The following is a 17,086-nucleotide window of genomic DNA, read 5'->3' as shown; positions in this document are numbered from 1 at the left end:
AAGGTGAAAGTGATAGACAATGGGAGAGTATCTTCAGTGTGTAACCTTCAAAGAACTAACATCTACAGTATAATTAGAAAATAAAACTAATTCCTAAAAATCAAGGAGAAAAAGACAATTGGTCTGATGAAATAATAGAAGAAACATATAAATGTGTCTTTCACGGAAGGAAAAATGCAAATAGCTGTAAATATAGGAAAAAATGCTCAATCTTAGTAGTAACTATGTTAACTAAAAAGAAATATATTTTTTTCCTCACATAAAGTTGGCAACAGTTTAACAGACTGACAACACTGAGTATTGTTGACAGTATGAGATAATGTGCTCTACGGTGCATGGCTATGTAGACTGCTGTGAAGTTTTGGGAGTTTAATTTGGCAAGTGCTCATTATAATTAAAGATCCATCTATGCCTCCAGTCTGAAATTCTACTCCTGTACTTGTATAAGGAGCTTTGTGCAATAATATTTTCTGCAGTATTGTTTATAACATCAAACATTGAAAAAGACTTGAATAGCCATCATTATGGGAACTATTGATTGTGGATTCCTCCCCACCTTGGAACAGTGAAGAATCGAGGAGGTTGGGCGCGATATTTGGAGCAACACTGATAAAGTTCTCTTATCATTAGCATTGCTTAGAATTGTCCGTGCCTGGTGCAAGATGATAATTAAAAAGACTGACTTTGATTGGATTTATTATTGTTTTAAAATTCTCATCAGGCAATGCACCCTTACTGCTTGCACCCTGAACGGCTTGCTCCCACTCCCACACTCCCCGCTGAAGACCACCGCGATGCAATCTTTTGCAGGTACTGTGCAGAGATCTGTGTGCTCTGACTTTTCCATCACATACTGTTAGGAGAAAAATGTGGAAGAATATGGGGAGTAGGATGCCGATTTTGCTAAAACAGATACATTTACAGAACTATATTTCTAAATGTGCTATACCTATATGATGCACAAATACAAATGTAGTCATTTGGGGAGAGATGGCAGGGATTTAGGGTTGTGCTCAAAGGAGACTATATCTGTATGTTTTAATAATTTTTATATTCACTTATTTATATAACTTATAAGTATGCAAATAGTTTATATATATATACATATATACGTGTGTGTGTGTATATATATATATATATATATATATATACTTTTTTTTGGTGGGTGGGGGGAGGGTCGAGAACTGCCCTAGTAAACTAAATAGAAGGGAGGATGAGGAGGGCCAGGGTTTTGAAGTCCCCAGAAGTGCAGCGCCATCGCCACCTAGTGGTGGGGAAAGAACACTGCCGAGGAGGCAGACACAGCAGATGTCCTGGATCCATTCTGCTGGCCCTTGCCTTCTCCTGTTGACGCCTTGCAAGGATTAACAGCAGAAGAAAACTTACAAGCCACCTCAGAATAAATAGGAAGCTTCAGGCACCTAGTTATGGTGGATAGGTGGCATTTTATACCTGCCAGTGAATCATGCAGACAACTCTCAAGAATATCCCTTCAGGCAAGTCACCCAGAGTCCCTGGAAAACAGTCTCCACTTGAGCTAGATGATAATGATCCACAGTTGAACCGAATTTTATATTTCTCATTTATGATCACAACAATCTCACATGGCAGATTTGTAATGATCTTATCTTACAGAGGAGAAAATGAGAGCTTGGACCAAATTTCTAGGCAACATATTAGCAGGTCAGGCAGCACTGATGCTAAATTCTGTGACCTGAGGACCTCTGAGTGCACGACTGTCTTTTTGTTTTAATTTTTTTTTTCACGACTGTCTTAATGGGAGCCCCAGGATCAGGGATCTGGCTGACAATTCATAAAAGGTCACTGTAGCAGAGGCTGGTGATGTCCCAGGCTGTATCCCCCAGACCTACATGAGTTGCCTGCAGCCACAGGGGATGATCTGTGGCTCACTGATAGTTTCCCACCTCAGACCCGGCTCTCTCTCTTCTTCTTCATCTGAGGGATTTCTCAGGCACCATCCATGCAAACCTGGCTGTGTATGGAGTTTATGCGCACCCTGGGTGGGACCTCTCTCTACCAGTGGGAGATGGGAGACTAGGTAACTCTTCCCCGTCTTCTAGTAGGAGAATTCTGAGCTGTGATCCACATGACTTCTCAGTGGGTCCCTGGTGGGATGGAGCCCCAGTTGCCTATATTGTATCTTCATTAGCTTTTCTCATTTCCCCGTTTCACTCTTGGGTTTCCTGGGATCACCTCTCTCATAAAACTACATCCAAATCCTTAATTCCAGACCTGTTTTTGGTGGAACCCAAACTAAGAATGCAAGGCACGGTAGCTGGGTACTATGGGAGATGCAATGACATCCAGAAAGTGGGTGTGGTTTCTCCAGGAGCCTAAAAAGTCAAGTTGATAGTAATGCAAGTAGCTGTGATGATGTGCCTACAGAAAGCAGAGGCAACATAACTAGATCTTCCATAAGGGTCACAGTTTCAAATAGTGCAATCCATTGCTTTTAGGCATTTAAACTTTCCAGGCTACATGTGTCCTTTTTGAGTTTAGAAAATACTGCTATGGGAAGGCCAGAGTCAGCATCACAAAGTTCAATATTCAGTTCATGGTGATCACAACCAGGAAGAGGTGAGGGCGAGGACACAGCATGATTACAGGCATAGAGCTGGGCATGAGCAGGGTTTATTCACAGAATATAAAATTAATCTGGTTGGGGGTCCATGAACTACCTGAAATTGTAAGCAAAGTGTGTGTGTGTGTGTGTGTGTGTGTGTGTGTGTGTGTGTGTGTATGTACAGGTCTATTTTTCTAGGGAGAGATTCTATAGCTTTAATCAGATTCTCTAAGGTGGTTCGTGAGGTAAACCGTGAGGGAGGTGGCACTGAGGATTCCAAGGAGGCTTGTGATGGGGACTAAAAGTCACAGAATGTTAGTAAACTGTGCCCTGAATTATCACATTGAAACAATACTGACTGTGCCCTTGTGCTGTGTTCTAGGCCAGCAATTTATAAAGTTATCTTATTCACTCATCACAACCATTCTTTGAAGTAGGTTCTAATATTAGCCCCATTTGACAGATGAGGAAACTGAGACCTAAAAAGATGCCTTGTCCAAGGTCACACAGCTGGATTTGAACTCGAGAAGGCTGACTCTAAACCCCATAGCCTTAACCCCACACCAGTGGCCATCAGACTTTAATGCACAGAAGAATCACCAAGAGAGCTTGTTATAACAGAGATGCCTGGGCACCATCCCCAGAATTTCCGATCTAGCAGCTCTGGGGCAGGGCCTGAGGATCTGCATTTTTAACAAGTTCCCAGGTGCTGCTGCGGCTGCTGGCCTGGGGGCCACACTTTGCAAACCCACTTTGAACTCTAAGCTTTCGTCTCCAGAGAGGAGGGCATGGAGCCTCCAAGAGTTATGACTGAGCAGCAAAACCAAGATGAGAATCCGGTTCTATGGATTCTGAACCCGGGACTCTCCACACCACTCCTGCTTGGAGGAGGGCACGGCCTACTGAAAAATGTGTGTGTGCTTGCACGCACCCAGCTTTATTACCTGATGTGTGTCCAGCTCCGGGGAATGGCCGCTGGGGAAAGACAATTCCTTGCTTGGCTCCTCCGAGCCCACCCGGGCCCTTCTCCACCTCCTGGCTCTCCGATCTGCGGGGTGGGGGGCCTCCTCAGGCTCGCTGCTGTCTGAGGTCTCCCTGCTGGCTGCCTGGGGGTTGAAGTTCACGTCTAGCTCTCCCTGTAGGCGCATCTTCTCGGCTGAGGGATTCCTGGGGGCCTTCCTCTGCAACCAGGACAGCCCGGCCCAGTGCCCGGCTTCCCGGGAAGAGCCTGCTGAGGAGGTTTCTGAGTCAGAGCACATGGCCTCGGGGTTGGGGGAGAGCCCAGAGTAGGCGGAGGGGCCTTGGTCTGAGCCCTGGGCTTGCGTGGGCTGAGGCTGGGGGTTCCTGGGCAGGCTCTGGGGCTGTGGGCACAGCGTGCTCAAGGCCTCCTTCCAGTCAAAGTCCTCCTCGCTGTCAGAGCCCATCTCATCGTAGGCGGACGCCACACTGGAGGCCGCCTCCAGGGCCTGAAACGTGCCACTCTTAGGTTTGGCCAGCAGGCGGGTTGGGGGCAGAGCCCCATCCTTCAGGGCCATCCAGTTGCCGTCAGGGCTCTGCAAAACTGGGGCCACATCTGCAGGCAGGAGGGAGAGAGAAATCAGAGAGGGGCTGGTACCGCCTTAGAACAAGGGGCCCCGCAAAGACCTCCCCTGTGCCCCTCTTCCTAGAGCACTTTCTGGTCTTCCTGCCCATACGTGGCCTCCTCCTTCCCTGAGTTGCTGTGACAGACTGTCTGGTTCATTCCATGATCCAACTTGGGTTCTGGCTGATCATGCACAGGGCTGGGCCCTCCTCCCCGATGACAAGGGCCCTGCAGCAGGGTCTGGGTCTCAGTCATCTCTTTGGCCTGCACTGTCCCAAAGCCAGCTCGTGCAGAGGAAAGAGCAGAGGCTGGGAAGTCACAGGGCCAGGGCAGAGAGCACGCTCAGCCACTTAGCCGCTGTGTGAGTCTCCGAGCTTGGGTCTCTGGTTGGTGAAAAGGGCACAGCTAATACTTCTCTGGGCTGCCGAGAGGATGAAATGAGGTGAGGCTTATAACGTGTGTTACACATAACTGCTCAGAGCAAACAATGAATTCTTAACAGCTCTTTCCCCCTTGCCTATAAATGAGGCCACTGTAGGGCAGGGCAAAGAACAAGAACTTTGAATTCAGGCAGAGCTAGGGCTGAGCCCCAGTCCTGGCCATTACTAGCAGGTGATCTTGGTCAGAGAGCATCTCTGAGCCTGTTTCCTGACCTGTCAGTGGGGACAGTGTGACCCTCCCGGGCTGTCAGAGGATTTTTATGAGACAACATATGTGAAGCATCCATCACAGTGCCTGCTACAATGAGGGCCCCTAACTACTTTTATCCTCCATCTATTGAATTGAATTATACCATTATTATTTAACACCTGACTGGATCAGCACCTGTGTACTCCTTGTACATGTGTATAGAAGACAGATATGTTTATACCCTACGTCTGTACCCTATAGTTCCTCTTCCGTACTACAACAACACTGTTTCCACTGACTGTGTGAACATTCAAAAGAGAGGCTAACCAGGGTATTATTACCTTTGACATGTTATGGCCTCTACCTGTGATAATAGTAGGTCTTCTGGGAAAAAGGGCTCTATTTTGTTGGCGTCTTCCCCAGTGCCATGCCCCAAGATTGACAGTCAGGTAGTGCAGAAGGCAGCGACTAAAGGGCCCATCAGGGTTTCTCCAGAAATGCTGAGGCTGTCTCTCAGTTGGAGCTAGTAATGGCCAGTGGGCAGCAATCTTGCTTTTCCTAAGGCTTTCTCTGGTTACTAGAGCCTGTGCTGACTGCCCTGAGGCAAGATGGAATCACCACCTCCTGGGAGCAGCCCTGACCAATGACTGGGGAGCTAGGGGATAAGTACCCCAGCTCCCTTGCCCATTGGAACTCTTGGAGTTCCCCAGTGAGGAGGGCTCATCACCCATGGTCGTACCCTGCTTCATAACAAGTCATTTGTTGCCTATTTTCACTTCCCTGTATCATATCCCTACTCTCCTCCCTGTGGTTCCAGGTTCACCTCCAAATAAACTATAGGCCCTCAGATCTTTTTTTTTTTATGGCCTTTATTATGTTGAGGTAGGTTCCCTCTATGCGCACTTTCTGGGGAGTTTTTTTTTTATCATAAATGGGTGTTGAATTTTGCCAAAAGCTTTTTCTGCAGCTATTGAGATGATCATATGGTTTTTATTCTTCTGTTAATATGGTGTATCACATTGATTGATTTGCATATATTGAAGAATCCTTGCATCCCTGGGATAAATCCCACTTGATCATGGTGTATGATCCTTTTAATGTGTTGTTGGATTCTGATTGCTACTATTTTGTTGAGGATTTTTGCATCTATATTCATCAGTGATATTGGTCTGTAATTTTCTATTTTTGTAGTATCTTTGTCTGGTTTTGGTATCAGGGTGATGGTGGCCTCATAGAATGAGTTTGGGAGTTTTCCTTCCTCTGCAATTTCTTGGAAGAGTTTGAGAAGGATGGGTGTTAGCTCTTCTCTAAATGTTTGATAGAATTCACCTGTGAAGCCATCTGGTCCTGGACTTTCGTTCCTTGGAAGATTTTTAATCAGTTTCAATATCATTTCTTGTGATTGGTCTGTTCATATTTTCTATTTCTTCCTGGTTCAGTCTTGGAAGTTTATACCTTTCTAAGAATTTGTCCATTTCTTCCAGGTTGTCCATTTTATTGGCATAGAGTTGCTTGTGGTAGTCTCTTAGGATGTTTTGTATTTCTGTGGTGTCTGTTGTACTTCTCCTTTTTCATTTCTAATTTCATTGATTTGAGTCATCTCCCTCTTTTTCTTGATGAGTCTGGCTAATGGTTTATCAATTTTGTTTATCTTCTCAAAGAACCAGCTTTTAGTTTTATTGATCTTTGCTATTGTTTTCTTTGTTTCTATTTCATTTATTTCTGCTCTGATCTTTATGATTTCTTTCCTTCTACTAACTTTGGGTTTTGTTTGTTCTTCTTTCTCTAGTTCCTTTAGCTGTAAGGTTAGATTGTTTATTTGAGATTTTTCTTGTTTCTTGAATAGGCTTGTATTGCTATAAACTTCCCTCTTAGAACTGCTTTTGCTGCATCCCATAGGTTTTGGATCGTTATGTTTTCATTGTAATTTGTCTCTAGGTATTTTTTTATTTCATCTTTGATCTTCAGTGAAGAGATCTTCAGTGATCTCTTGCTTATTTAATAACATATTGTTTAGCCTCCATGTGTTTGTGTTTTTTACATGTTTTTCTCCCTGTAATTGATTTCTAATCTCACAGTGCTCTGGTCAGAAAAGATGCTTGATAGTTTCTGCTATTGATCCCTTCTAGTGTAGTTTTCATTTCAGTTATTGTATTGTTCATCTCTGTTTGTTTGTTCTTTAATTCTTCTAGGTCTTTCTTATACATTTCTTGCATCTTGTCGATCTTTGCCTCCATTCGTTTTCCGAGGTCCTGGATCATCTTCACTATCAGTATTCTGAATTCTTTTTCTGGACGGTTGCCCATCTCCACTTCATTTAGTTGTTTTTCTGGGGTTTTATCTTGTTCCTTCATCTGGTACATAGCCCTCTGCCTTTTCATCTTCTCTATCTTTCTGTGAATGTGGTTTTTGTTCCACAGGCTGCAGGATTGTAGTTCTTCTTGCTTCTGCTGTCTCTTGGATCTTTGTATTAGGGTCCATTTCTGGGGTAAGCCAGACAGATACGCACATGATGCAAATGTGCAGACTTGCCCCGTCGGTGGAGCATTCACTCTCAGGGCAAAGGTGTATCCTTGGGGCCTTACAATTAGTCACTAAGTCTGCCCTGAGGACCATCTCTGGGGCTCTGAATCTGGTGCTTCTTCTTAGTGGCACACCCTTGGCCTTCTCTCCTTGAGGAGTTGGCTACTCTGTTCTCTGAATTTTGCCAAAAAGCTTTCATTTTTTTTTTTAACACTTAAACTATATCTTATTATTGTGGTTGTCTATCCCGCCCCCCATCCCCCACCCCTGACCATGAGCTCCTTGAGAGCAGGGCCACCTCTTCTTCACTGCTGGACCCCCAGCCCCTGGCCAGTTCTGCAACCCATCCTGGGCTGGTAAAGACCACTCGCTTGTGAACACAGGCACCCACAGGCTGCAGGGGAAGATGGGGCACTTAATGTGCGGCTCTACATGAGTCCAGCTGTCTGCAGCCTCTCCTGGGGCAATGGGAGGAAGCCAGAGAGAGAAGGCCCTAGTGATGCTACTCTGTGCCTGCCTCCAGGGTTGGCTGTGTTGTAGATGTGGTCCTGGACTCTCCTCCAACACCCACTACATGGTGGGCTGGGGTCTGCCCATCACCAGCTCCTCTCTTCTTCTGCCTTTTATAATTCCAGATTGCATGTTGCTCTGGGAAAGCTAGAAGTTGGCCAGTTTTTATCTCAGCAAAAGCAGGGATGGCTCCATAAATGCCCAACCCCATGAAAACCTTGGTTGTCAAGCTGCATTGTGGGAAATTCTCAGAGCTCTGCCTGGGCTCCAGTACCATATTCCCTTTGTGCACTGGGACACCCTCTGGGACCCTGCTCTCCTCCATCCTCTCCTTTCTCCAAATTCTCACTCTTTCATGATTGTGCAGACAACTCACAGTTAGAAACTCAAGACCAGGAACTGTACCCTGATCTTTATTTCCCAGTAATGAGCACATGCTGTGTATATGGCAGATGCTCAGTCAAGGTCTACGAAGTGAAAATGTGTTTGGGGGGGACATGGATTACTTGCTGTAAGCACTGTCAAGAATGAAGACTGAAGGTGGGTTTACTCAGCCCACAGTGTCCCCTACAGCTGACCTCAACCATGGACCAACAGGCTCCAGAGCCAACCTTTCCCCTGAAGCATAAACAGAACTGCTGAAAATAGCCCAGTTGATGTTACCCTTCTAAGATGACCTCTGCCTCTGGCCCTCCTCTGTTCTACATTTGTGCTCTGCTGAGACTGAAAAGTGCCCCCAGTGAATAACCTGCTTCCTGCTAAACAGATCAGACATCTTTCAAGACTTCTGGGGTTGGCCTGGACATTTTAGCATGTCAAGGACCAAGCAGTCCTGAGAAAAACCAGCAGTTTTCCATACAAGTGCTTTATATTTTTTATTTTAAATCTTCATCTGGGGCACGAACCCGTGTCCCCTGCATCGGCAGGTGGACTCTCAACCACTGCGCCACCAGGGAAGCCCCAGAGATGCATGGATTTTTGAGCCAAGTATGAAATCATTTTTCTGTGTGTGATGTTGTTGAACTAATTTTTTTGTTTCTATGCAACTGATAAATTACACATGGGTGCCTTAGTTTAGAGAAATTTATGCACAAAATCATGTTTTGAAAAACAAGATCCTTTGCAAATTTTTCTGGAATGCTCATAATTCAGCAGGAACGGTTTTGTGAAATGGAGTGTCTTTTACAAGTGCTTATAATACCCCCTAAATTTGTTAGTTTCTAAGTCTGAACTTTGAAATGCTCTTTCTTCGTTGTTATTTGTTTACTTTTATGGTGTGGAGACACTTATTACCATGAGTAGTTGAAAAGCCCTGCAAATGTTTGAGGACCACATTAGCTGCGGTATCTTGGATACTGCAGTGAATGCCTGCTAGGTTGGATTGGTGTTCCTGGCCTACATATAATAAGACACCTTCTCCTAGTCCACATAGAACACGTAGCTGAAGGGGGGCTGTGTAGCCAAGTGATCTGAACACACTTGCCCACTGTCTCACGGGTCTCAGAAGGAAAACTGCCCATGTGAGAAACATGTCCACATTATATATTGTGTGCTGTGTGAGAGACCTCATGACTTGGTGGCCCAGCTGTCCCAAACGGGCACACCCCACTCAGACTGATGGTAGGAAGGGCTGAGCAACCACACGACAGCCGAGAAGCCTCCCAACAGCATTTTTGAAACCCATAGACCAAGCACATGCTGCTTAGAACAGTTACTTGTCTCATCCAGTCTGTCCACGCTCTTCCAGCTGGGCAATGCCTCCTCCTCCCTCGGCTGCTGGTCCCTCGGCTGCCTCGATGCAGCCTCCAGCGAAGAGGTCCTCAGGGCATCTTCTCTGCTGAGTGGGAACGCAGACTGTGACCGCTGTGGAAAGAAAAGAGGGGAAGGGATGACCTTGTAAGGCACAGTCCCCAGGAAGAGTGCCTTCAGATCTGCAGGCGTCCCACTGCATGGAGAAGACACAGCTGATGGTAATGTCTTTTCTCGTGTTGAGGTTTAGAAGTTGCACATCAGGGCATCATGGCATATAATGGCACAAATGGTTCCTGTTTATTCCATTGCAAGCATGCAGGCCTGCCAGAAAGCATCAGAGATGTGGTAGAATCTGACAGAGCAGGTTCTCACATGGCTCCTATTTCCCCAGCCATTCTTTCGGCCAAGATTTCTTAGGGCCAACTGTGTGTGATGAAAATGAGAGCATCTTCCCTTCAAAGACCTCCAAACCTGAGCATTTCAGCGGTGTAAGTAGAAAGTTATCACACAATCTAAGTGCTGCAATAGACAAGTGAACCAAGGATGATCAGTCCACAAGCCCAGAGCCTTTGCAACACATTCCCATTTAGTTAAAAAAAGGAAAATAAACTCTAACCTAAGGGCAAGTGGTAGAAAAGGGATTTCAAATGACTGACAAGAAACATGTTTGAGCTGTATATGTTACAAATGTTATACTGAGAATCTGAAGCTCAAATGTTCTGTGTAGGGAATTTCATCAAACAGAAAGAGACCAATTTTTTCCATTGTCATTTAATGAAAGAATTCCTTTCTATTGGTGATTTACTTTGATCTTTTTATATGGGTGAAACAGTAACAAAAGCGTATCTGAGATAGGAAGCAAAGTATCCATCTCTGACTCAGGCCCCAGGCAGTTTGGCGCCACCGGCTGGCCAACCTCAACAACAACAGCCCTGCTGCCTTCTCTCCCGGGAGGAACTGGCTCATCTTGGTAACTTTCTTCCTCTCCCGCCACTGGTCCTGAGAGTAGGAGACAAGAGGGGAGCATGTTTGGAGAGCTGTGGGCAGGGCCCTCGGGTGGCTGAGGCTGGACTCAGGACTCAGCTGTATCTGGGCTCCAGGACCACCTCTGCCACAACACCTTGGCTGAGTGACTCAATTTGTTGAGAAGCAGAAACCTAATCTTGCTCTGCACACAGTAATTGCATAATAAGTGTGAGCTTTAAAAAGGTGTTTGAGAATAACAAAGGAGAATAGCAAACACTGGATCCAGGATATATCGGTGAGAAAATTGAGCATCATGACCAGGGTTTTGGGAGAGGACAATGCACTCTGTAGCCTTGCCCCGAAGGATGGTTAACCAGTCTGAGAAAAGACTCAGAGAGGGCTGAGGATCGAGCCCCAGCATCACCATCATTGCAGGCTAGGCCAGGGCCCAGCAGCCTGCAGACATAGGGCATCTGGCACACTTTGTTGGAGAGGGTGGTACAGCCAGTTCTGGTCCAGAAAGAGTCATTGGAAACCTCTTCTATTTCCCCTCACAAGACCTTGAGGCCGATCCAGGAGGAAGACGGGTTTGCATAACAAATACGGAACGTTTTAAGCTGTGTACCAAGGGTCACAAACTGCTTCCCACCCCTTTGATTACAGAAGAGAGTATGACGGGTCTCCAGACCTGCCGTTCGATGCAGCGGTCACAGGTTAATGCAGCCCAGGAGTGGAGGAGCTCTCCCCCTCTTATCGATTAGGTGAGATTCAGTGTGCCTTCAGTTCAAACAGGCCACGGTCTGTGGAAAAGCCGCTTCTTCAGGCTGGACTGAGGGTCTTGGCTGCTTCTATTCTTGCTGTGTTATACGACACTCTATTGCAACATCTGTTTTTTTGCCTGGTGCAAGCAACTGAGGGAGGTTAATGGACTGCTAATGGTGACATCCTCAGCCCCTGGCACAGTAACTGGTACGGAACTGGAAATCAATGAATGTTTACTGTGGAGTGTATGTGATTTGGGGCGGGCTACGGGATAGGTTTTCAGAAGCCTGATTATGATAATGATGATGATCTTACTAACTTCTTGGGTGAGACTGGGGATCAAGAAAAACAAAGAAGAAGCCCACTGTCATCCTCACTTATGTCACGGAGGGCAAGGTCTTGGAGGAGAGAAAAGCTAACACACATGTCAAGTGGCTCTCAGTTGGGTACCAGTTCCATCATTCTGAGGGCACAGCAAGCACTGACCCTGTCTCTAGCGCCCTGAACAGCTCTGATACTTCACAACAACCAAGGTTTTCTTGGGGTTGGGTATTCAGGGAGCCATCTATAATTTTGTGAAATCCTTCACAGATGATGAGCAGCTATCACAGAGGCAAAGATTAAGGGTGACAGTCTGTTGGCAAGTGAAGTTATTAAAAATGAAGAAAAAAAATCCTTCCATGGCAAACCCCCATATATTCAGGGGAACGTACCCTTGACATGGCTCCCACCTTGGACTGTCAAGAAGACCCCCCTTCTGTGTGATCGCACAGCTCTTCCTGTCTCTCCTACAGTCCTATTCCAACATATCGACTCCTCCACAGACTGTGAGCTCCTTGAAGACAGGGATGATCTTTTGGATGTGACCCTCGGTCCCATGTTTGTGACTGAATTTGTAGGATGTAAGACACAGGTGTGGCCCTAAGGAGCTGATGGCCTATTGCCAGGTGCAGTATTACTGCAGCCTCACCTGAGCTGTTTTCTGTACCTTGGTCTTTATTTTTCTACCTTCAAACTTCTCACTGTAAATCACTGAATACATGTTTGAAAGAGAGGAAATGATAGTATTTCATTTTGCAGTGGCTCAAACAATATTTTATTTCTGTATGTGTGTGTCTGTAGGAGGTGGCTGGGCTCCATTTCTATAGGACAAAAATGCTCCCTCACCTACGAAAGCCAAGTCCTTCTGTGGTCCCAACAGGGAAGATGGGATCTATGTTTTTCATGAGTTGAGGATGCCAGGCTTTTGTAATCTATTTCAGGCAAGCCATTGTTTCACACTAGGAAAAACAGCTATACCCTGACAATCACAATGAGCTGACTCCAGCACATCTCAGGACACTGCTGGCCTGCTGTCTCCAGCCAGGGTGGAAAAGCCCCAGACCCTAGACCCAGTTTTGCCACAAACTCATTGCAGTAAACGTATTGCCCAGAAGATGGCGCAACCACGACACTTTTACTTGCCAGTTGGTTCAACCTCTGTGGCTCTCGGGAAGTGATGGGATTACTTGATTAATTTATTTGCCTTGTTTCCCTGGCTGGGCCCTCTGTGCCCACCCTTTCGTTCCCACCCACAGCTTTTGTTTTTCTTCCTCTTACCCACCCTAGGGTCCATGGAAGAAACAGGGCTGGTGATGTCAGGTCGGGAGGGCCTGAGTTACAGTGTCTGCATGTCTGTGCTGGGGGGCTGGGCATGGAGGGTGGAGTCCATGGGTTCAGGAATGTTAGCATGCCAGCAAACCCTTGCAAAGATGGACTGCGAAGTTCAAACAGGCCCCGCCTCTTAACTCTTTGGGCATGAATGGGTAATGTGTTGGGTAGAGGGTCCATGCCAGCTCCTCTTGCTATGTGGGATCTTGGGAGGATCTGTTCTAAGCTTCAGTTTCCTCACAGAAAGGAATCAGTGCCATGTCTAGCACACAGAATGCACTCAGTAAATATCAGTCAAAATAATAGCATTTATTAAGCTCTGCCGCTGAGCCAGGGCAAGACCTCCATCCCCTCACTCAGTCCTATTGGGTGCACATGAGTGAGTTGCGGCAGCCTGGAATAACTTGCCCAAGCACGAGGTTGGTGCAGGGCAGATGCAGGGCTTGACCTTGGGTCTGTCTGGCTCCGAGGTGATGCTCTTCCATGCCCTCTTGCTGCTGTGCCTGACACCCTTTGCTGAAAACCTGGGCACAAGGCACTCCTGGCTAACATGCTCCAACCCAGCAGGACCTGCCATCCAAACCAGCTGGTTCTGAAGCTTTAGGCAAAACTTGCAGTGTGATCATCAGTTACCTTTTTTAAAGCTTCCTCTGCAGCCGCTGGTCCCCCGTGTGGGCAGCAGCGTCCTGTTCTCCCTGTATTTCTTGGAATGGTATATTGTTGCTATGACTGCAATGATTATCATCATTGCCACCAGGGCAGGCTCCCTGGGGCACTGATCATGGCTTCAAAATAAGTCTTTGCTCTCAAGGAGCCCACATCATAAAACAGGGAGAGAATGTTTTTAGTATCAAGGGTTTATGGGCAAAGGGATCGATAACAGTGTTCATATGAATAACAACTGAGACATAGCTTTGCTTTGTATTTTTAGGGTCGGGCGTAGTCATTAAATTCAATCCAATAATTATAACAATAATGAAAAATACTTTAGGTCTGTACTATAGTCATTTAAAGGAGTGAGCAAATGTGAGGGAGGAAAATGACAAAAGCACAAAGGGAAAAGGCTGAGGAAAATAGGGACGGATAGAGAAGAGACAGAGTCAGACAGAGATGCACCTTAGTCCCCGGGCATAGCATATGCCCAGCCTCTGCTGTCATCATTATTATCAATAGGATCGCCGTATTAATACAGAGATGACTTTTTATATACACGCACCCAAAGAGATAGGCACTAAATGAATTATAACCCCTGCACTGGTGCCTTTCAGGATATTGCATCTTAAGGCTTTGAAAGCTAGATTGCACTGACCCCCCTACTGGCAGAGAACCACACAATAAAGGAGGAAATTAAAAAGTGGACAATCACACTGAACTTTCTTTCAAGAGAGTAGATGAGAAATCCTGTCAGCATGGGGATGGATTAAGTTTGGGTTTTGCAGTTAAGCCCAAGGAGGGAGGCCTGCAGCGTTATAGGGTTCTGCACAGTTACCCCTGGAGGCAGGGTATTCGTGTCCTTGGAGAACTGAGGATAAAAGAGGAAGCACTGCCAGGAGACCACTGGTTTAGGGCCATCCAGGGTTTGTAGGTCAGGGTGCCCTCCTGAAGATATCACGAAGAGGCCATCCTTAAGCCTGCAGTCTGCCGGCATCCCCTGCCAGCTTTGGGTCAATGTACTGATGCCCAGCTCCGCCCCAGACCCTGTGAGTCAGCGCCCCTGGAGTGGGGCTCAGGCAGATGAGGAAGGTGAGCGTCTGAGGCGAGAACATCTCGTGGAAAGGTGGGAGAGCCACCTTCCTCGAAGTCCCCAAGAACCGAGGCTTGGCCTGCTGGTTCACGTCCAGGCTCTGGCCAGCCTCCAGAAGCATTGCTTTTATGCCCTCTGCTTCTCGCTCCGTCTTTATCTAGCTCCCTAGACCAGAGCTGTGTAAGAAAACTTTTCAGGGAGGCTGGAAATGTTCTGTATCTGCACTGCCCAATAAAGTAGCCACCAGTCCCAGGGGCTGTTGAGGACTTGAAATGTGGCCAGTGTGACTGAAGAACTGGATTTTAAATTTAACTTTAATTAAATTGTCACTTGTGTCTTGTGGTCACCATATGGGACAGTGCAGACTAGAACCTCTGGGATGAAAGGGACCTTAGGGATCGAGTCCATTGATCTCACGTTTTAGAGGAGGAAGCTAGATCAAAAGCTTTGGAACAGGAAAAAGGTACTCAACTCCCGACCCCACTGATTACTAGCTGTGGGAGCTTAGGCAAGTTATGCTAAAACTATATTTTCTTTACCTATAAAATGGGCCCAGTAATACCTGTCCCCACCTTTTGGTGGAGAGTAAAAGAAATAATATGCGATGGGGTGCTTTTCCCATGGCTTCCTTTCCAGTTTTTTCTTTTTAATTGAAGTATAGTTGATTTACAATATTGTATTATTTTCAGTTGTACAGCAAAGTGAGTCACTTACATATATGTAGTTTTTCAGATTGTTTCTATTATAGGTTATTATAAGATATTGAATATAGTTCCCTGTGCTTCACTTAGTATGATCATCTCTAGGTCCATCCACATTGCTGCAGATGGCATTATTTCATTCTTTTTTATTGTGCCTTTCCAGTTTTAAATTACACCTGTGTGTTGCCCTGTCCCTTGCCCTGTGCTATGACTGTGGGCACCTGCAGCTGATAGAACACCAGCCCTGCTGGCCAGTCCTGCTCTTTCTGGCTGAATTTCCACACCGAGGGCCCAGCCTCTATCCCATTCTCCACACAGCCTTGCCGGGGCTGCTTAAACACATACCAAACAATTTTACGGGCTTGGTGACTCTACCGCAGACGTGGCAGGCCCAGACCCTTGGGGCACAGGAGGGACACTGTGCTTTGTGGTTGGGGATGACGAACAAAAAGGTCTACTCACACCCCAACTTCCTGCCCACGTCCAGATGTGACCTCAGAAGGCAGTGGCAATTCTCTCGTTGTCATTTCTCAGTTTCAGTAAAGCAAGTGTTCAAGTTGTAAGAACACACCTGGCCTTCAGAAAGCCATTTTTTTCCATGGGACTCAGTACAACTCTTTTCAGGATTAATTTTAAAAAGCCTATTGACATCGTTATTTCTCCTAGATTGGTCTCTGTGTAAAAACCCACCTCCATGTGTGTAAGAGCACAGGTCTCCTGGCCCCCACGCAGTGCTCTCTGCATCTCTCCCTGCCCTTTAGGAACCTCAGGCTGTCTGGTGGGCACATGTGCTAACTATAGATATTAAGTGTGGTGTCCCCATTTCTGTGGGGATAATGGCTCTGACCTGCACACATGCAGGGCACCTGTAGGGGGTGGGCCGGCATGGTGTGAGGACTCACCCAGAAGGTGGTGGAGGCGTGGTGGCCTCCCGGGGAGGCTGTGGTCCCCTCGTCGGCTGCCTTCGCACTGCAGCTCTGGGGCTGTGGCCACTCTGGCTCCTCTTCCACGTGCTGCTCACTTTTGCTCTTCTGTTTTCTTATGATCTGGGGAGGAGGCGGGTGACAAAGGGGACACATTATTGGAGAGGGTTCCAGTGGTATGTGGGGTAACTGGGACCATCTCTGGGAAATTCTTAGCCATGTTAGAGCTTAGTTTCAGGGTCTTCGCTGGCAATCCAGTGGTTAAGACTTTGCCTTCCAGTGCAGGGGGTGCAGGTTCAATCACTGGTTGGGGAGCTAAGATCCCACATGCCTCACGGCCAAAAAACCAAAACATAAAACAGAAGAAATATTGTAACAAATTCAAAAAAGACTTTAAAAAAAATGGTCCACATCAAAAAAAATATTAAAAAAAAAAGTTTCGTTTCAACAGAATACCATCTGATTTCAGGTCTTATGATAAAACAGCACAACTAAAGCCTTGAACATTCTACATCACTTCACAGTTTACAAGTAGTCCTTTTACAATGCTGACAACTTCTATTTATTAAGTGCCTACTGTGTGCCAGTCTCTGTGCTTGGCACCATATATGCTTTACCTCATTTAATTCTCAAAATAATTCTAAGAGCTACATACTATAACTCTCCCCATTTTACAGATGATGAATGAGGCTCAGAGGTTATCAGTTAAGGACACACAGCTCATAAATAGAAGAAGTGGATCACAAACCCAGAGTCTCT

At 46.3% G+C, this 17,086-nt stretch overlaps 1 protein-coding gene across 1 annotated transcript in view; it reads right to left on the bottom strand.

Annotated features, from left to right (window-relative positions):
• Positions 1–17,086, bottom strand: part of MYRIP (myosin VIIA and Rab interacting protein) — a 173,304-nt gene that overhangs the window by 50,657 nt on the left and 105,561 nt on the right. The window contains exons 7-9 of the mRNA XM_024754099.1: positions 16,307–16,450; positions 9,545–9,692; positions 3,529–4,157 (exon numbers count right to left, since the gene is read on the bottom strand). Of these exons, the coding sequence (XP_024609867.1) occupies positions 3,529–4,157; positions 9,545–9,692; positions 16,307–16,450 (921 nt within the window). The remainder of the gene's footprint in view (positions 1–3,528; positions 4,158–9,544; positions 9,693–16,306; positions 16,451–17,086) is intronic.

This window comes from Neophocaena asiaeorientalis, unplaced genomic scaffold (assembly GCF_003031525.2).
Source record: "Neophocaena asiaeorientalis asiaeorientalis breed wild unplaced genomic scaffold, Neophocaena_asiaeorientalis_V1.1 scaffold121, whole genome shotgun sequence".
In the NCBI taxonomy this organism is placed as follows: Eukaryota; Metazoa; Chordata; class Mammalia; order Artiodactyla; family Phocoenidae; genus Neophocaena; species Neophocaena asiaeorientalis.
Note: the sequence above shows the minus strand (reverse complement) of the source record. Positions and strands in the feature narration are given on the sequence as shown.